Source organism: Armigeres subalbatus, chromosome 2, assembly GCF_024139115.2.
Source record: "Armigeres subalbatus isolate Guangzhou_Male chromosome 2, GZ_Asu_2, whole genome shotgun sequence".
Lineage (NCBI taxonomy): Eukaryota > Metazoa > Arthropoda > Insecta > Diptera > Culicidae > Armigeres > Armigeres subalbatus.
In genome coordinates, this window is record NC_085140.1 from 68,553,210 (window position 1) to 68,574,557 (window position 21,348).

The 21,348-nt window shown below is 42.7% G+C and overlaps 1 protein-coding gene across 2 annotated transcripts; it reads left to right on the top strand.

Annotated features, from left to right (window-relative positions):
• Nucleotides 1-3,741: 3,741 nt before the first annotated feature.
• LOC134208855 (ras-related protein Rac1) lies at nt 3,742-20,950 on the top strand. 2 transcript variants are annotated; one of them, XM_062684800.1, is made up of 3 exons: nt 3,742-3,973; nt 11,425-12,588; nt 19,726-20,950. In XM_062684800.1, exon 2 carries the CDS (start codon nt 11,487-11,489, stop codon nt 12,063-12,065), a length of 579 nt encoding a protein of 192 aa, XP_062540784.1. In that variant the 5' UTR covers nt 3,742-3,973; nt 11,425-11,486; the 3' UTR covers nt 12,066-12,588; nt 19,726-20,950. The 2 variants fall into 2 exon arrangements, with proteins under 2 accessions (XP_062540784.1, XP_062540785.1); XM_062684801.1 differs by lacking the exon at nt 3,742-3,973 and adding an exon at nt 4,169-4,291.
• Nucleotides 20,951-21,348: the final 398 nt, after the last annotated feature.

Below are 21,348 nucleotides of genomic sequence, written 5' to 3' on the forward strand. Positions count from 1 at the left end.
CCTCCAGAAATGCATCCAAGTTCCTCCAGGAATTCCCTCGGAAGTTCTCCAGGAATTCCTCCGGCAGTTCTCCAGAAATTCCTCCAGAACTTTCTCCAGGAATTCCTAAGCAAATTTCTCCAGGAATTCCTCCAGAAGTTCCTCCAGGAATGCCTCCGAAAGATCCAACAGGAATTCGTCAAGAAGTTCCTCCAGAAATTCCTCCCAGAAGTTCCTCCAGGAATTTCTCCCAGGAGTTCCTCCCGGAAGTTCCTCCTGGAGTTACTCCCGGAAAATCCTCCAGGAATTCCTCCGGAAGTTCCCCCGGTAATTCCTCCGAAAGCTCCCCATAGAATTTCTCCGGAAATGCCTCCAAGAGTTCCTCTAAGTTCCTCCAGCAATTCCACCGGAAGTTCCACAAGGAATTCTTCCAGAAGTTCCTCCAGGAATTCCTCCGGAAGTTCCTCCAGGAATTCCTCCGGAAGTTGCTCCAGGAATTCCTCCGGAAGTTCCTTCAGGAATTCCTCCGGAAGTTCCTTCAGGAATTCCTCCGGAAGTTCCTTCAGGAATTCCTCCGGAAGTTCCTTCAGGAATTCCTCCGGAAGTTCCTCCAGGAATTCCTCCGGAAGTTCCTCCAGGAATTCCTCCGGAAGTTCCTCCAGGAATTCCTCCGGAAGTTCCTCCAGGAATTCCTCCTGAAGTTCCTCCTGGAATTCCTCCTGAAGTTCCTCCTGGAATTCCTCCGGAAGTTCCTCCTGGAATTCCTCCGGAAGTTCCTCCTGGAATTCCTCCGGAAGTTCCTCCTGGAATTCCTCCGGAAGTTCCTCCAGGAATTCCTCCGGAAGTTCCTCCAGGAATTCCTCCGGAAGTTCCTCCAGCAATTCCTCCGGCAGTTCCTCCAGGAATTCCTCCGGAAGTTCCTCCAGGAATTCCTCCGGAAGTTTCTCCAGGAATTCCTCCCGGAAATTCCTCCAGGAGTTCCTCCAGGAGTTCCTCCGGAAGTTCACCCGGTAATTCCTCCGAAAGCTCCTCATGGAATTCCTCCAGGAATTTCTCCAGAAATCTCTCCAGAAATTCCTCAAGGAATATCAGGAAGAATTCCTCAAGGAACTTCCGGAAGAATTATTGAAAGAACTTCCAGAGCAATTCCTGAAGTTACTTGCAGAGGATTTCCTGAAGGAACTGCCGGAGGAATGTCTGAATGGACTTTCGGAGGAATTCCTGGAGGAACTACCGGAAGAATTCCTGAATGAACTTCCCGAAGAAATATCCGAAGGAACTCATGGAGGAACTTCCGGAGAAACTCATGAAGGAACCTCCAGAGAAACTCCTGAAGGAACTACCCGGGGAATTCCTGGAAAGCTTCCGAAGGAACTCCTGGAGGAATTTCCGAAGAAATTCCTGAAGGAAAGTCCGGAGAACTTCCTGGAGGAAATTCCGAGGAATTCTTGGAGGATCTTCCTGAGGAACTTTTGGAGGAATTCCTGAAGGAACTTACGGAGGGTTTCCTGAAGGAACTTCCTTAGGAATTCCTGGAGGAACTTCCGGAGGAATTCCTGGATGTGCTTCCGGAGGAATTCCTGGAGGAACTTCCGGAGGAATTCCTGGAGGAACTTCCGGAGGAATTCCTGGAGGAACTTCAGGGGGTATTCCTAGAGGAGCTTCAGGAGGAATTCCTGGAGGAAGTTCAGGAAAAAATCTTGGAGGAATTCCTGGAGGAATTTTAGGAGGAATTCCTGGAGGAACTTCAGAAAGAATTCCTGGAGGTACTTCCGGAAGAATTCCTGAAGAAGTTTCCCGGGGAATTTCTGGAAAACTTCCGAAGGAACTCCTGGAGGAAATTACGAAGAAATTCCTGAAGAAAAGTCTGTAGCAATTCCTGGAGGAACTTTCAGATGAATTCTTGGAGGATCTTCCTGAAGAACTTTCGGAGGAGTTCCTGAAGGAACTTCCGGAGGAATTCCTCAAGAAACTTCCGGAAGAATTCTCGCTTAACTTTTCAAAAGGACCCAAGTAACATTTTTTCATGAATTAATTTGAATACTGCCATCAATAGCTTTCATGTTGTTCTGTTGATTGCGCTATTATAATTAATTCATGGAAAAAATGTTACTTAGGTCCTTTTGAAAAGTTAAGCGCAAATTTTTGAAAGATTTTCCGGAGGAATTCCTGAAGGAACTTGCCAAGGATTTCCAGAACGATCTTCCGGGACGAATTCCTGTAGGAACTTCCGGGAGGAATTCCTGGTGGAACTTCCGGGAGGAATTCTTGGAGGAACTTTCGGAGGAATTCCTGTAGAAACTTCAGGAGAAATTTCTGGAGGAACTTCCGGAGGAAATCCTGGAGGAATTTTCGGAAAAAATTCCATAAGGTATTTCTGGAGGAATTCCTGATGGAACTTCCGGATGAATTCCTAGAGAAATTTTCAGAGCATTTTCCGAATGATTTTTTATAGAAATTTTTAGAGGATCTTCCGGAAAATTTCCTGGGGGTAATTCTGGAGTTTCTGGAAGAACTTCCTGAGGAATTCTTAGTGGATTTTTTTGTAATATCTTCCGAAGGAATTCCAGTAGAAATTTGAAGACGACTCCTTATAGAAACTTCAAAAGGATTTTTGTTGAGTAATTATTGGAAAAATTCCTGAAGGAACTTCCGGAGGAATTCTTGGAGAAACTTCCCGAGGTATTCTTGAAGGAATTTCCGAAGAAATTTTTAAATGAACTATTTATAACTTATGTGGAAATTTCTGAAGGATATCCTGTAGAAACTTCCGGAGGAAATTTTGAGGAATTCCTGGAGGCACTTCCAGAGTAATTCTTAGAGGAAATTCTAGAAGAATTTACGGAGAAACTTCTGGATAAACTCTCGTAGGAATTTCTGGAGGATTTTGTGCAGAATCTCCTGGAGAAACTTCCGAAGGAATTTCTGGAGAAAGCTTCAGACGAATATCTTGAGGTACTTTCGGATGAAGTCTAGGAGGATTTTATGAAGGAATTCCTGGAGGAGCTGCGGAGGAATTTTCGGAGGTTCTCCTGGATTGACTTGTGGGTAACTTGCCTAGGATACACCTGAATCAATCACGATTTTAAATTAATTTCCATCCTCCAATGTCCAAAAATTCAGTTTTAATTCTCCTTCAAATTTTCGGAATAGGGGAACTGCACCGGTTTTGGCCAACTTAGTGCCTAATTTGGCCAACCCTGAAAAATACATATTTTTCCAAAATAATCGATAAGTTGAAAGAAGCGTTGAAGCGTGAGGGATATATCTCTTGTTGGAACTAATAAAACCCTTGCGAATTGCTTTATTTTTGGAGTTATTTGCAAAATTGGCCAAATTAGTAACATGGCCAAAGCCGGTACAGTTCCCCTACTTTAATAACTTGTCTAAATAAATATAAGCTCAAAATCTCGAGCGCCAGAGATACATATATCCATTCCGTAATAACTTATTTGATACACAAAAGCGAAAAGACAATTAACTGCTCATCTGTCAAAAACCGTATGCATTGTGGGTTGCTTATCCGTTTTGCGTACGTTTTGTATTTTAGTACAAAACGTATCAAACGGATTACAAAACGCAAACTCAAACGCAAACGCAACGTATCCATTGTGCTCCGGCCTTAAATTCGGCGAGTTAATCGAATGTTAAAACCCATTTTAGTACAATTTTGACAAAAAGCCGACGAAACGTCAAATTTATACCCTTTTTCGCTCGTGATTTGATGGTGTGCGTTCAGCACCTTATCCATCCAGTTTGTGTCACAAGCAGATTCATCAGGCGTAGTGACTAGTGAGTGAGATTAGCCAGTAACTAAAGGTGGCTTAATAAAAATAAGGCGAGGAGTGTGTTTGATCATCGTATATGAATTTTTCTCAAGGTTTTCACCTCTGATTTGCCAATTGCCACAGTGAAATAATCGTGGGTGTTGCCGCCTCTTCGAACGCAGTGTATTCCAGATTCGTTGCACTTCAACGGCAACCGAAAATTTGGGGTAAGTTTCGGGGGGAGTCAAGATCGAAAAATTTTCTTTGCGTGAAGGAAAAACGAATAAAAAGTTGGCTGACGACCCCCGCGGAAAAAAAAGTGTTCCGTCTCGCTTTTGATTGATGATGGATGATGAATCATCATCATTTCGCGTCGGTCGGTCGACCGTTCAGACAGCGTACATTTGCGTGCGGGATATAGAATCGGGGCACTGGACCTTGTTGGGGATGTTTGTTTTGACTTGCATCCGTCCTAAAAATTGCTAAATAGGTCCGGGCGTGTTACGAGTGATTTTTTTTCCTTCACTGACCTCCCACAGCGATAGGTGAATATTGTATAGAACACTGATAGTGATGGAGTCTGCAGTGGATACCTTTTGATATGTTTTTGTCTTGTTTAATTATTTTACGTGTTTCAATGGTTTCAGAGTAGGTAGTTGTGGGCTTAGAATACTAATTCTTGTTTTGAAGGCAAAGTAAAATCAAAAACGAATCCAATAATGAATAAGGATGTTGAGTCTATGTGCTATGTTAGGTGCACAAGAGAATACAAAAAAAATATGACAAACATAATCAGTCAGGAATAGATTTCAATACTTTATGGGCCAGGAATGTCAACAACCAAATAAATTTCACCTATGGAATGACTATGTTCCTAAATATCAGATTTATGACATATCTCCCACGTCATTGGCTTCAAAGAGCTTTTCGAAACCTTTATTAGCTTGAAACACACGAAGTCTTTAAGTGAATTCGGTTTCGACGTTTCGGCTGTTCATATAATATTTAACAGAATAACAGATATTTCGGCTGTCCATTTATTTAAATCCTGCTACATATAGTACGAGTTCAGCCAGATTGGAAGTCTACTATTCTGCATAGGCTGCAATTTTGCTTTCCCTATGACATCTAAATATTCATATTGAACATGAACCGTACAAAAAGAGAATTAGCGTCGCTGAATATCTGGTTTATTAAAATAATCGTACAAAGAATGTATTTCTTTCTGATATCTAATACACCAATGATGGCAAATGCGAGTATTCAAAGTAGGCAAAATAGCACATTGAGGCTGGTGTGGGCACTTTGTAGTTCACGGATCCTTTGCGTCGAAATCCTTGCAGAAGAATTGTGTTCCGCACCTCAACATTTCGTAGCGGCGAACCGTTGAGAAGGAACCCAGCAATTTTTTTGATCGGGACATCCTTCTGTGCTTCAGCTGCTATCATGTTGATCGTTACTGGTAGGTTTCGCAATGTATCTTCGAGGATAGCACTGTAGAAGCATTAAAAGTTAAAGTTACTGAATAGTTATTCTAACTACAATTTCTACTACGTTTGGTCCTAAGGAGCTCCTGACGGAAGATCACCGATTTCGCGCACGTCGAGTACCGCCAGCTTCACTGCGGGCCGCCGTAGAACCCCAGATGATGTCCGTACGTATGCTTGCCGAATTATCCCATCACTCCCCGGTGCTACTGCTTCTACTTATCTTATAATCCACTAGTCCCTCGCCGTTCCGCTCACGACCAGTACCAAATCCTCTACCGCGATAGCTTTCACTTCTTCGAACCATTTTCCTCGTCGGATGATCACTGGAATATCATCCTTTAACCACCTAGCCCAGAACTCTTCCGTGATGGACTGCGCTAGTCTCGACCACTACGCAACACAGCCGGATTTGCGATTGGTCCAAACGGTTGAATCTTATCTCCGTTGAATGACTTCAGATGAAATGGTTAGGGGTGAGAGCCTCCTGGTATGCGGATTCAAGTGGATTCTAGATGAGATCCTGAGCGTTGATTAGGGCCTTCACCTCGTGCAGTACCGTCTCCAGGAGCCCATCGTCTGGTGTGCGTGATGCTTCCGCAACCAAACTCATGGCCACCTTGACCGACTTGACCAGCCGTTCCCAAGCGCCATCCATATGAGGGGCAGCAGGTGGATTGAAACGCCACTGTGTACTAGCAGTCTTAAATGTGGCGACCAGTACTTGGTTGTGTGCTTCCACTTCCTCCTTCTGCAGTATATTGCTCTCGCCTTGAAAACACGTTTCGTTATCCGTATAGAACTCCGCAGGCAATCCGAGACGTGACACGAAGGGTCGGACTGCTGTTATGCATGACTCCGTTGAAGTGCTGTGCACCTTCAAGTGTACCGCCCTGATGGTGAGATAAGTAAACAGGGCTACCCATCTTTTTACCTGGCTCCTACGGAAAGGCCACGGAAAGCGTTCCTCACATTGCATATTCTACAGGTTTTGGTGACCTTTTGGATCAATGCTCGGAGCTTCGCTATTTCGAATCGTTGGCGCATTTCATTGGCGATGGTTTCAATTTTTCCATCCCAAGCGATACCTGATGCCCAAACATCTTACATCAACACCTTACCTTGCACTAGAAAGGATGACACAAAGCCCAAAGGGACGAACAAGCTCATGACCATTTTGAGAACTACTCGTTTCGGGGGAACGTGTAGGTGAAAACATCTTCCTCTGGCAGCCATCTCATTCCTAGTACAGATTCGATGATTTCTGCTCGCACGAGAGCGAAGTCCTTTGGACGGTCCTGGTTCGATCTTCCCAGTTCGTCTCAGTACCTTCGGTTCTGTTGGATAAGAAGTTTCGTATCTTGAAGCCGTCTCTAGAGTGAACGTACTTGACGTCGTTTACCATCTGTACCGCCTCGTTGACTGTTCTAAAGCTATCAAGATAGTCGTCGACATAATGGTGCTCTCTGATGGCGACTGTAGCTCGAGGATAGTAACTGTTAGGCATTCACGTTTTTGACGTATTGCGGCGAGGATGAGGAGCACGTCGATCCAAACATCGTGACGTGAATTGCGTAGGTCTGCACCGCTTCGTCTAGGGACAGGGACAGGAACAATTGTGCATTTCTGTCCGCCGACTGCAGCCTAATTTGGAGAAACATCTCCCTTATATCCCCAGAAACAGCTACTGGAAATAGTCGATAGCCGCTGAGATCCCTCGACAGAGGTGTCAGGAGATCGAGCCCTTTCGACAAATAAGAGTTGAATAAAATGCCTTCAACTTTAACTGCGGCGTCCTAAATCAATCTGATTTTACCCGGTTTTTTGATGTTGTGACAACTACCAAAGGAAGAAACCAGGCTCTCCGTTGATCGATGGTAGCCCAATCTGCTAATCTTGTGTATGTAGCCACTTTCCATGGTTGTTTAGACACGTCCTGCACAAACCCCGCAGGAGCACAAGTCAGGCAAAACTGGTTGCAGCAACTTGATTGTGACTGAATCTGGTCCCATATGAGTTGCAGTAACCTATGTGGAATATGTGTGCTGCTAACGTACGCCTTTGAATTGTATTGTCTTCCAAAGTTCATCTACGCTCAGCTGCCTAAACTTCGAACATTCAGCTACTCTATGCCCTTCGCGGTCGCAAACAGCTCAAGGTTTGGGAAATTTTAGTGTGTTTGCACTCGTTTGCTGGACTAGAGATGTCGTAAAATCTCGATTAATCGATTAGTAACTAATCGATTACTCTCGATTCTTATCGATTATTGAACCGATTAATCGTTGGGTAGTAATCGATTAAAAATTAATCGATTATCACAACGATGAATCGATTAATCGGAGTAATCGCTTTATTTGCGACATCCTTATGATGTCGTAAAATCCCGATTAATCGATTAGTAACTAATCGATTACTGTTGATTCTTCTCGATTATTGAATCGATTAGTCGTTGCGTAATAATCGATTCAAAATTAATCGATTATCACAACGATTAATTGATTAATCGAAATAATCGATTAATTTGCGACATCTCTATGCTGGACACGAGGATGCTCCGCAGTGGAATGCGTCTGGATTCGCGCCCTTTCCTGCATTTTTGCTGAACGCTGTTGCTTCCTGCCGTTTTGGCTTTTTAGAAGCCCAGGTAGCTCAAAACTTATTTCACTAGCCGCGCTTAGAGATGTCGCAAATTAATCGATTACTTCGATTAATCGATTCATCATTATGATAATCGATTAATTTTGAATCGATTACTACCCATTGATTGATCGATTCAATAATCACGAAGAATCGAGAGAAATCGATTAGTTTCTAATCTATTAATCTGGATTTTACGACAACATAAGGATGTCGATTACTTCGATTAATCGATTCATCATTGTGATAATCGATTAATGACCGATTTCTACCCAACGATTAATCGATTCTATAATCGACAAGAATCGAAAGTAATCGATTAGTTACTAATCGATAATTCAGGATTTTACGACATCTCTGACCGCGCTCACGAGCTTCGACATAAACTCGCTGACTTCTCTACCAGCTCTTGCATTAGCATCGGGTTTGAAAGATGCTCCTGTTGATGTGCTGCTTGCAGGTGGTTGACAAAATTTTGGACTGCCGGTCCATATTCAAGAATTGTTTCAGGCCTATCTTGTCTAGGACCCGGAGTGCTCCTTATCCTTTCGTGAAGATACTTAATTAGCAGCTCAAGGTGCTCCTAGAGGATCCGGAGGGCGTTGACAACCTGCGGTAAATTTGCAGGAAGAAGAACTCGGCTACGCATTGCCTCCCGAGCATGCCCTGTGAGGCATATTTTTCGCGTTCAAATATCCGCACGCAATGGTGAACTGTTCAAAACTATTGATGAGCATTGGTCAATCTGTTGGATTTCCGTTTAACATGGGTAGAATATTTCCAACAACCTGTCGGGCCGCTATCTGCTGTATGTTAAGAACCCCTAGCTGCTCCCTTGATGAAAGCGAATTCTCTTCGTAGCGTCCACCAAAGTGATCTATCAATTGACCCGGATTTGTACTAGCGATGAGATGGCCGTATTCCGGAAGAGGATCCTGATATTGGAAACGCGGATTGGCCGAAGTATTCCGATGATCCGTGGTCCTGAATGACATGCGGGGAATATGTTGCATGGGTTTGCTCCATGACGGCTCTTGTTGGCACGATGCCAACCTGGTGGGGGTAGGAATCGTAGAAAGGATGCGAAGCTGATACAAAAAATAGTTGGAAAGATTCTCTGACCGTAACCGAACGAACGTCTCGTAGAGGCTTTTGTTCATGCTGTGCGAACATAGTTATTGCAGACAGACCAAATAAATTATCGACGGTAGCTGATGGAGCTGAATTCCGAGCAGGCGCTGTACTTGTAGGTTGTTTTTCTGCTGCGACTGCTGATACGAAGACCGCTTCTTGCATAGAATATGATGGAAAAGCTATTTTGATTTGGGGAGTCGGAGCCAAAGGAACTAAAGCGTGTCCACGTTAAATTTCAGACACTTAGACAATATCCAATTAATTTTTTGTCATTTTAGGATAAGATTAAAAACATGCTGGAAACATCACGCAAAGCGGAGCTATTTAGTTGTCATGTAAATTGATCTTCTAGTGGTTTGTGAAAATTTTTAAAAATCGCATTGGATGATGGGTGTCTGAAATTTAACGTGGACAGGCTTTATTATGGTAACAGAGATGCATGGCTCACCTGCTGATTTCCTTTCGGTCATTCTTCCTGATGGATGGGCTGTCAACCATTTCGACACTTTGTCAACTAAATCCGCAACGAATTCTATAATACTACCGCGTTCGGTAAGCTGGAAGAGAATTTCATTCCTTTTCTCTAAAGACTCTAAAGACGCTAGGGGACAAGGCAAAACGGTACTTTTAGAACTTCATGTGAAAATAATACCCACGCACTCGTTCTATACCTGCTTGAAGAGTTCGGTCGTGTTCTTCTCTTTTTCGACAAGCGATTGACTCCAGGTGGCAAACGATTATACTGGAAGAGTCCTCGATGAGTATTTACCGTCAGAAATTTCCTTGAAATCTCACCAACCTCGGCTTGCAGGAAAGGGTATAACAAATCGAGGAATGCGAAGTGGCAAACATATCGCCGAGATGTGGTAACGGGTGATGATCTGAGTGGAGCGCTTCATTCAGAGCTGCAAATGCAAACCGAGACATTGTCACCTTTCCGTACGACGACTATCGGCACAGCCCAGTCGTTTTTCCGAACAGGAGAAATTTTGCCGATGTCTTGTAGTCATTAAAGTTCCGCTTCTACTTTCGGGTAACGGCTTGCTTCGTAGAAGTCGTAGGCCACGGCTGAGCATGCTTCAGGTTTGACGTACAACCACAGAGAACAGACATGGATACTCGAACAAAATTTGGAGCTTAGAAGGTGCTCTGCAACACTTCAGGAAATTATTGCTTGAATCGCTCCACAGTTTCGTTGGGTCAATTGTGAACCACACTACGAGGCTGCTTATTGGTATGTACCAAAGCTCGAACAGGTTCATAGTTTTTATGCCGGAGAGTCTGCAACGAGGTGGTTGAAGATTTCGTGTACTTGGGCTCACTGGTGACCGCCGATAACGATACCAGCAGAGAAATTCGGAGGCGCATAGTGGCTGGAAATCGTACGTACTTTGGACTCCGCAAGACGCTCCGATCGAATAGAGTTCGCCGCCGTACCAAACTGACTATCTACAAAACGCTTATAAGACCGGTAGTCCTCTACGGACACGAGACCTGGACGATGCTCGTGGAGGACCAACGCGCACTGGGAGTTTTCGAAAGGAAAGTGTTGCGTACCATCTATGATGGGGTGCAGATGGCGGACGGTACGTGGAGGAGGCGAATGAACCACGAGTTGCATCAGCTGTTGGGAGAACCATCCATCGTTCACACCGCGAAAATCGGAAGACTGCAGTGGGCCGGGCACGTAGCCAGAATGTCGGACAGTAATCCGGTGAAAATGGTTCTCGACAACGATCCGACGGGAACAAGAAGGCGAGGTGCACAGCGGGCAAGGTGGATCGATCAGGTGGAGGACGACTTGCAGACCCTCCGCAGACTGCGTGGTTGGCGAAGTGCAGCCATGAACCGAGCTGAATGGAGAAGTCTTTTATGTGCAGCACAGGCCACTCCGGCCTTAGTCTGATGATAAATAAATAAATAGTCTGCAACGAATATTCCTTCAATTTTGGCAACGTTACCAATTGTGATGTCTGCCCAGAACCCTTGAGGTTGAGACTGTCACCGAAAGCTGTGTCTGTGCCATGCTTGCTCCGAGATGACGGCGATGTCGGACGTAGAATCATTCTGGAGCTTGATGCTGACACCGTTGAGACAAACTGGAACTTCGCTTGCTACCGTGTGGATATTTTTGGTTTCAAGTGTTCCTTTCGTTATAGGTGTGCGGGGTAGGTGATTTGAAACAATAGCCTTCCTGAAATCATTGACGATGACACTTATTGAAATTGTGGTTGACGAAGGGCTTATTCTGGTTTTTGGCAATTGCGTTAAAACTCACCATTTGAGTATCTTGCTTGAGATTCAAATGACATTTTTCCTTTTTTTGTCTTTATTTTCGAGATTTTCAGCCCTTGGCTAAATCATTTCGTATGTTTCACAAGTTGTTCCTAAGTCTAATTTTAATTCTTCCATTATTTCAGTGATCCACGGGAACCGAGCTAGTCGAAACACCTACAAGAAAATACAAAGGAATTGAACGAGAATGCAGGCCATCAAGTGCGTCGTGGTGGGCGATGGTGCCGTCGGTAAGACTTGTCTCCTGATCAGTTACACGACCAATGCCTTCCCGGGGGAATACATTCCGACCGTGTTCGACAACTACTCTGCCAATGTGATGGTCGACGGAAAGCCAATCAACCTGGGACTGTGGGATACGGCCGGACAGGAAGATTACGATCGCCTGCGGCCACTGTCCTATCCGCAAACGGACGTGTTCCTCATATGCTTCTCATTGGTCAATCCGGCCTCGTTCGAGAACGTCCGGGCAAAGTGGTACCCGGAGGTGCGCCACCATTGCCCTAACATACCGATAATTTTGGTAGGAACCAAACTCGATCTGAGAGATGATAAGCAGACAGTGGATAAGTTACGCGATAAGAAGCTCTCGCCGATCACCTATCCCCAGGGACTGGCTATGGCCAAGGAAATCGGTGCCGTTAAATATTTGGAATGCTCCGCCCTTACCCAGAAGGGCCTCAAAACCGTATTCGACGAAGCGATCCGAGCAGTGCTTTGTCCCATCATTCCGGTGAAAAACAAACGTAAATGTTCAATTCTGTAAATTGATTCCGTTGCATGTACCCGCACACACAAAAAACCGGTTCGAAATCTTCCTCCCGTAAAGCAAATCAAAGCTAAAGCCAAAACAGTCCTGGAATCCTGAAGTCATTATCCAAATTTGTTCCCTTCCTTCCATCATTACCCATAACCAAGAATATTCAAAATAGCCAGAACTCAACAGTGCAAACGGCATTTCTTCGCATTTTTGTTGAATAATTGTGCATAGAAAGTCAAATCAAACCGCGAAGCAACAAATTAGCCCCATACTGCGCAAATAGTGTGTGTGTGTCTTCTAGTGTTCTAATTGTAAAGCCTCGAGCATATTAAACTTCCCATCCATTCAAGAAGCTAGTGAAAGCGACTGTAGGGCAGGTTGGATTGAACAGCGGCTGGACCCAAACAACGTCAACAGAAACACCTATTCAAAAACAAGTCGAAGGATGGACGAGATCGAGAGAGAAAGAGAGCGCCCCTCGATGGGGAAGACGAGGTCGGCGTTGAAACGAGGTTGATTTAATGGAAAGGTAAGCAGTTTCTTATTGTGATCTATGCTTTGTGGTGGCAGGGGTATAAACTAATGTGAAATAGGTGGAAAAGTTTTTCGTTCACAATGCTATTCTCTGTTGTGTTGAAAGGTGCATGATTTTTTAATTGGAGTTTAATTGATGTGGGATTTTATTTGCTTTCACTACGATGAGAAGTTGATATAATTAGAAAATAATTTCTCTATCGATTTCCGGTATGCAAGCATAAAATATTATCTAATCATTCTCATTTTACGTAAGTACGATTGTTGTCATAATCCATGTCAAGCGATATGATTTTATAGTATATATCTATATTGTTCATGCATTTAGGTGCAAATTAGAGCTGCTCACATTCATGGCACAAAGCACATCGTCATCTTATTTCAGGTGCTGATAAAAATTACCAGGCGAAACATTACTATATCTCAGATCACAATCAACTAACTGTATGGAGATTATTTTTAGCAAACCCACGTAGCAAGCACTCGATTTTTAAGCTAAACCTTTGTCAACACGATGTTGTTATTTATTCCTAACGAGACTAATATGTCTTGACTTGAGAGACAGCGTGCCTCGAACGTTTATTCATATGAAACTTATAATTTCTCACATACAGTTTCTCTCTTTAATTTGAATCATCGGCTTTCTATCCGAGTATGTTCGAAATGGGTTTAGACAATTTGACCGAATATTACACAGACCTCGACTAGTACAGAAGTTTTTCCAATAAATAAACAATAATAAATTATGGGCAGTGGGCATATTCCCGGAAATTTGATTATAGGCCAGGCTTCCTGTTTATTCAACTTAGCGGTGTTGCTGCCTATCTCGTGCAAAAAATACTAAAAAAATATGAGTGAGTGTTTTTAGCGTGTTTTGCGCATAGAAAATAGTATTTTGAGCATAACTTCTGATCCCATAGTCCAATCTGGTCAATTTTCAATAGCAAACATGGGACAGCATTCTCCGTCGAATGGAACTTGTTGCGAGTAATTTGGCCAATACTAAGTTCCAAAAAGTTTGTCCACAAAATTTTATACACATACCAGGTCCAGAGTTGGTTTTAGCCTGAAAACAACGATAAGCCATAATTCCGAGATGTACCATCGATAACACGGTACGACCTAGAGCGACTGAAGCAACCTGATGTCGCCACTGCATACGCGCAGCATCTCGAGGCAGCGTTGCCGGAAGAGGGTGAGCTCGATGGGGCCCCTCTTGAGGACTGCTGGAATACAGTTAAAGCAGCCATTAACGACGCAGTGGAGAACAACGTCGGGTATATGGGACGAAGTCGACGGAACGATTGGTTCGACGAAGAGTGCAGACAGATTCTGGAGGAGAAGGACGCAGCGCGGGCGGTCGCGCTGCAGCAAGGTACCCGGCAGAACGTGGAACGTTATAGACGGAAGCGGAGACAGCAGGCCCGCCTTTTTCAGGAGAAGAAACGCCGCCTGGAAGAAGCGGAGTGCGAGGAGATGGAACAGCTGTGCCGTTCTCAAGAAAAACGCAAGTTCTACCACAAGCTCAACGCATCCCGCAAAGGCTTCGTGCCGCGAGCCGAAATGTGCCGGGATAAGGATGGGAGCATCTTGACGGACGAACGTGTGGTGATCGAAAGGTGGAAGCAGCACTACGAGGAACATTTGAATGGCGCTGAGAGTACAGGCAGTGAAAGTCAAGGCAGCAGAGGAGATGACTACGTCAGTTCAGCGGACAATGGAAGCCAACCAGTCCCCACTTTGAGGGAAGTTAAGGATGCCATCCAACAGCTAAAGACCAATACAGCAGCTGGTAAGGATGGTATCGGAGCTGAGCTCATCAGGATGGGCCCGGAAAAGCTAGCCACTTGCCTGCACAAATTGATAGTCAGAATCTGGGAAACTGAACAGCTACCGGAGGAGTGGAAGGAAGGGGGTATATGCCCCATCTACAAGAAAGGCGACAAGCTGGAGTGTGAGAACTTTCGAGCGATCACCATCCTCAATGCCGCCTACAAAGTGATATCTCAGATCATCTTCCGACGTCTGTCACCATTAGTGAATGAGTTCGTGGGAAGTTATCAAGCCGGCTTCGTTGACGGCCGCTCGACAACGGATCAGATCTTTACTGTACGGCAAATCTTTCAAAAATGATTCACGGCAGGTCCAGGTCCCAACGCATCATCTGTTCTTTGATTTCAAGGCGGCATACGACAGTATGGACCGCGTAGAGCTATGGAAAATTATGGACGAGAACAGCTTCCCTGGGAGGCTTACCAGACTGACCAAAGCAACGGTGGATGGTGTGCAAAACTGTGTGAAGATTTCGGGCGAACACTCCAGTTCGTTCGAATCACGCCGGGGACTAAGACAAGGTGATGGACATTCGTGCCTGTTGTTCAACATTGCGCTAGAAGGTGTCATGCGGAGAGCCGGGTGTAACAGACGGGGTACGATTTTCAACAGATCCAGTCAATTTATTTGCTTCGCGGATGACATGGACATTGTCGGCCGAACATTTGCAAAGGTGGCAGAACTGTACACCCGCCTGAAACGTGAAGCAACAAAAGTTGGACTGGTGGTGAATGCGTCAAAGACAAAGTACATGCTTGTGGGCGGAACCGAGCGCGACAGGGCCCGCCTGGGAAGCAGTGTTACGATAGACGGGGATACCTTCGAGGTGGTCGAGGAATTCGTCTACCTCGGATCCTTGCTAACGGCTGATAACAATGTCAGTCGTAAAATACGAAGGCGCATCATCTGTGGAAGTCGGGCCTACTACGGGCTCCAGAAGAAAATGCGGTCAAAAAAGATTCGCCACCGCACCAAATGTGTCATGTACAAGACGCTAATAAGACCGGTTGTCCTCTACGGACATGAAACATGGACAATGCTCGAGGAGGACTTGCAAGCACTCGGAGTATTCGAGAGACGGGTGCTTAGGACCATCTTTGGCGGTGTGCAAGAAGACGGTGTGTGGCGGCGAAGAATGAATCATGAGCTCGCCCAGCTCTACGTCGAACCCAGTATCCAGAAGGTAGCTAAAGTCGGAGAGATGCGGCCTCGAACCGTCTTTGTGGCGTCAAATTGTTGATTCAGTGTTATCTGTTTAGATGTAGACTAAATAAATGAAAATGAAATGACCATCGATAATGAGAGTATTGCTGGAAGAAGCAGAAGAACAAGGACGACAAATAGCAGCACAGGATTACCAGCTGGTGGTGATAGCTGGCCGCTTGGAGGTTTTATTCGCTTGGGTTTTATAAACCCTGTGAATCTCTGGAGTATGGAGAAGCTGCGCAGACGTGATAATTATACTCATGAGCATTCGCAATGAAAATAACGCTGATAAGAGAAGGTTCCTAGCGCGCACTGCCCCGATACCGATAGAAGGTCAAGAGCAATGAGCGATGTCACACAATGTTTACATATCTGCCCCTTTCAATATCTATAGAAACGCGAAGGATGAATGCCATGCTATATAAATCTCAAAAACTATTTGTGCCGTGACAGGGCATGAAAGTGTGCAATATCTGCTTTCTTGTTGTGTTTATTGCCATTTTCAACTCGGTTAATTAAAGGAGTATGAATAATTTATCGACTAGTCACTATTCTTCGCATATATCTATTGAAATAATCTAGCAATTTTAATTTTGAAATAAAGCATAACATCCTTTAATGACTGCTTTTCATGCGAAATTGAGCAAAGAACCCATGATTCTTTCATTTGGACGCCTGAAATAGAAAAAGGCGCTTTTGCTCTCTGTCTTATGACGATCACGACCTTTTTCAGTACTGGTAAGAGAAATCAGTGATCGAGCGTTGGCAGCCATCTGCTTAAGTTTGGAAAAGACCGATTATAGCCTGGTAACGAATGTAGAACATGGCTTCGTCGAAGAAAACGTAGATGTACTAGTTACAACGGCACAAAACCTGAGTGAGATCGAATTTGAAATGAATGATCATTATTTTGGCATCGTTGTTACTGAAAGGATTGTCGGAGTATTATAACTCGATGATTATGGGTCCGAAAGCTTTTGGCATTGAGCTAACTGCTGTAACTGTCAAGGCGAAAGTTCTTCAAGATGTGAAGTGGCCACTGAAATATTTTTAACCGGAGGGATCGTATACCGAGCAGAAACGAAGACACTGTAAGAAATCAGGTCATTACGCAGTGTAACTGTCCCCAAAAGCAAAAACGAAACAAGGGAAAGGCGTGCGCAATGTTGGCCGTGAGCAGAGGAAAAGAAGAAGAATGGTGTTTTGACTCGGCTGCAAACAGTCATATGACCAAAAGCGAAGAAGGTTTCAAGAAACAAGAGCGTATTGTCAACTCCATAGACACCGCAAATAATCAGTCCATCAAATCACTCGCGAAAGGGCTCTTCGAACTATGGATATCAAAGAAAGAAGTGTCGAAATTCAAAACGTGTTACTGGTTCTTGACTCGGTTACTAATTTATTATCAATTATTAGCAAAATTAGCAAGAAAGCGATAAAAATAGTTTTCACGGCGCCAAAATGCGAAGTTGTGGATAATGAAGATGGTATCATTGCATCAGACACAGAGAAAGGCGGTTTGTATAGATTGAACCTTAAGAAGGCCGAGCAATAGATTCAAACATCTGGCACAAGCGATTAGGACATCTAAATCAGCAAAGCATGATGAAACTGTTATCAATAGCTGACAGAATAAGTTTGAAGGAGGAAGCTATTCCAGATTGCGTTGCTTGTTACGCGGCAAGCATACTTAAGACACTTTCTATAATAGCACTACAAGAGCGGAAGGTTTACTGGACATGGTGCATTCGGATGTACATGCTTAAAATCAATAACACAGAGATGTGTTTGCATCACACAAAACGGACCTAATGTGGAACATCCCCTAGATGAGCGACAGTTACACAGGCACAAAAATGCCACGTACGGTCGTGATAACGGTCCTTTTCAACATGTAAACGTTTGTACAGATTCCTTGTTTCATGAGGAACCAAATACTGTTGAAAATATTGAAATCCAAGCTTCAATTAAACCACACGAGCTATTTTTGTGGCTGTGTAACTATCGCTCATCTAGGGGATGTTCCGCATTAGGTCCGTTTTGTGTGATGCAAACACATCTCTGTGTTATTGATTTTAAGCGTGTATGTATGCGGTTCCATAACTGGGAAAAAGTCGATTCTTTGTCACCTTTATCGACGATGCAAGCAAGAAAGTATTTGTGTACTGTGTGGAGTCTAAACATCAAGTGGCCGAAGTATATGAGCAGTTCAAGTCGCTAGTAGAGTTTCAAACGAACAGAAGGTTGAAAGTTCATCGCACTGATAATGGAACAGAATATGTCAATTCAAGAATGCGGAGAAGCATGCACCGCGATGGTGTTACACATCAAACTAGTTGCCCATACACCCCAGAGCAAAATGGTGTTGCAATTGAAGACCACTGATGCAGTCGTTTCTCTCTTCCAAACAGTCTTGGATTATCATAACGAATGTTTTAGATTTTTCCCGACGTTTCGACTCTATTTCGAGTCTTCTTAGTCTTCGAGTCTTTCACTTAGTTGCTCACTTGATTCTCACTAAACTTCTATATTCCCCGAAGGCGGTAACGGTTAGTAACGGAAACTAATTTGATTGACAATAAATTTGATGAACAATCGAGACGTATGTGCAACGTACAAGAAACTAAAGAATTCTATTACTGAATTGAGTACTTTAGGAACGCCATTCCGCATGGAGGAACCTCTTTTGGTTCCGTAATTATGTGACAACCTCATGTCGGTCAAAAAGCTTTCCAATGCAAGTGTGCATGTGGTGTTTTCAGGACCAACAGAGGTACTAAAGAAAGCAAGAAAAGTGATCGCAACAGCGCAGATGAAAGGCGGATTATATTGCTTATGATTGCATATCAGTCCCATATGAATTTTCGTCGTTTTCGAACTAGAATCTATAACGGTCATATTAATCATAGTATTATCGAATGCAACTGTTAAGGTCACTCCTCACGGAATCCAAGTTTCAAAGTGCTCGCGTTTTCGAGGGCACACTGTTAGAGCACACACACAGCAATAGGCAACTAATTTATAATCCCTTTATCAGGGATCGTTATTCTCACTCATTCTCGCGAGCAGAGAATGCTCCCTTACGCTGATTTTTGCTGAGAAATCGGTTTGCGAGAAAATAAAAAAGGTGTGATGAGAGATAACCATTTCTCCCTCACTAACAGTGCTGCGAAAAGCTGATTTGCTCGTTTTCTCACTCCTTTATTCCTTTTCGTGCCATCTCCAATTGCAAAAAGAGTAGCCTTTATAGAACAAACAACCTAAGCTCTATACGCAGTCAATGTGATGGTATGGCTATAGTGACCGCATCCTATTGTCATTTTGGTTGATGTTCTAGGTTCGAATTCCGTTGCGGTCATAAAATGTTTGTAATTGCTTACCGAAAATTTTCGCGAAAAGTGAGTGAGGCGTAAAAGTGATGAAACGAAAATAGAAATTCATCAAGTAGGCACGATGTTCGCTTATCTTCTTGGTTCGCTCTAGAGAAAAGAGGGGTTGGAGAGAGATGTTTTTCACTACAAAATCCAAAAAAAGCCTCTCTTCCAACCCGAAAATCGCTTGATTTCTTCTCATCGAAACGAAAAGTACGAACCCTGCCCTTTATACGTCCAAATACCGTGGGAAGCTGAGTACTTTTATTTCGTTTTAAATGCGGGAGTCTGACAATATTTCCTTACGGAAGGGTCAAAATCTCACTGTAGGTGGATTAATCTTGGCTTTCTTATATGGGGCACCTCCTATTAAATTGTATGCCTAACAATTATTGTTTCGCGTATAAGGCGGAAACAAATTTTATTTTCTTCTTCTGTCATTTCCCTCCTCGATATTGTGTGGCCAAATTTAATTATTTTAGGGGGGATTTTAAAGTTTTATAAACAAGAACAAAAATTGAACTTATGTACACAATTCTTTTATTTAACTAATGAGTTTTATAATTTTATCATTTTTTTCATTCATTTTCTATTTGCCACCCCCTTCATTATCCAAAGACCAATAGAACAAAGGAAGAAATTCCAATCTAACCTTACTAATTTTTTAACAAATTATGGTGAATGTAATTTCTAATTATTCTTCATTTCTTGTCTTTTTACAGATTCACCATTACACCGATGGCTCACCCAAATACAAACCAAAACCACATACAGAAAAACATGGGAGTGTCATATAAAGCATAATCTAATCATGCTTTACCACTGTTCCGCTGTTGCTGCTCTCGGAACTAAACCTTCCTTCTTACCAAAAGTAAAGCTAACTATTGTTCAATGATCATGCAATTTCTGTTTGCTGCCAACAGAACAACATTCACACACATTCAACCGGATTGTAGAGTTTGATAAAAGAAAAAGTCCCTTTTTGCTATTGTAAGTGGCATAAAATCAAAAGAACAAACACAAACAACTACAACTCTAAATTTGAGAGCGAGAATGCAGAAGGTCGTTTAAAGCCCCGATACTGGATTAAGATATAAATGAGATGTTTATTCTGTTTATTAATCTTTTTGTGCTTTTGAAGTAACAAAAGTTAAAACGTTTAGTTTATAACTGATTTATTTAGTGTTTTTCTTTACTAAGAATTTAGAGTAGTAAGGCTGGTGTAAAAAAAACTAAAATGCGGATTTTGATTTTTCGATGCGAAAAATAAAAGTTTCGGTAGCGAAAATTTTATAACAAAATGTATAATGAATGTATTATTACGTACACATAAAAATAAATTACTTGTCTAGTGGAAAAAGTAGTTTTTCTACTGCTGAAGCAACCCATTTATTGAAGAAGCGGTAAACTGAAATGGGAAAAAATATTCAAAACGAAAACCGCATAATAAGAAAAGGAAAACCGTAACCAGAAACACAAAACGAAACCAAGTAAAGCAAACAATAGCATATACGTTACTGTAATAATAAATTGATTAAATGTTGTAACATGAGAGTTTTTTTCCTTTTGTTTGTCGCTAGCAAACTGTTGGTTTTCAGTAGTACGAGAACATTATTTTCAACACTTTGAACATAGTCAACCACTATATGTTTTGCTTCTCCGAATAATCAACGTAGAACGAATGTCGCATAAAGATAACAAAATTTGAGAACATTTTGGAAAACAGTTTGGAGAAGCTGAAGATTCTTCCGCCAACAGAATATCAAAATTCCGATTCGGCCCCTAGATGTTTTAACAAAGTGAAAAGTATAAACCTGTCGCTTTAGAGACAAAAGAAGATGGAAAAATTTATTGATATAACATTTTTAATGAGTATAAAATATTACTATTATTATTGAGTAAATTAATAAAAGATGAAAATAATAAAAAAATACTAGAGAAAATCTATTAGTAAATACATTTATTCTTCCCGTAAAAGAAACCACTTCCCATATCCCCCGAAGTTTTATAATTGGCAAGACTCCCAGTCCCGTTCCGGTAGCTCTATTCCACCTTTCACTATCTATTCTTTGTTACTTTACCTTTCTCGCCATATGACACGATCACCACAAAAATTCATCCCAGGATAGCAATTACGTGTGCGCGCAGGTTTAATTCAAAATCTGAGCGAAAATGAAAACAAAGAATGAATTTTCAATCTCATTGAAGGCACTCATTAAACCATAATTTGACAATGTAACGACAAACTGAACATTCGTGGACAAAATACTTTCCATTTGGGAAATTTGAATCATGTGTTTTAATTCATTTTTGTGTCAGTTTAAAGCTCCCTAAAAACTTGATAT

Excerpts from the sequence above, each read along its gene's own strand:
- LOC134208855 (XM_062684800.1), top strand. The coding sequence starts at position 11,487 with ATGCAGGCCATCAAGTGCGTCGTGGTGGGCGATGGTGCCGTCGGTAAG.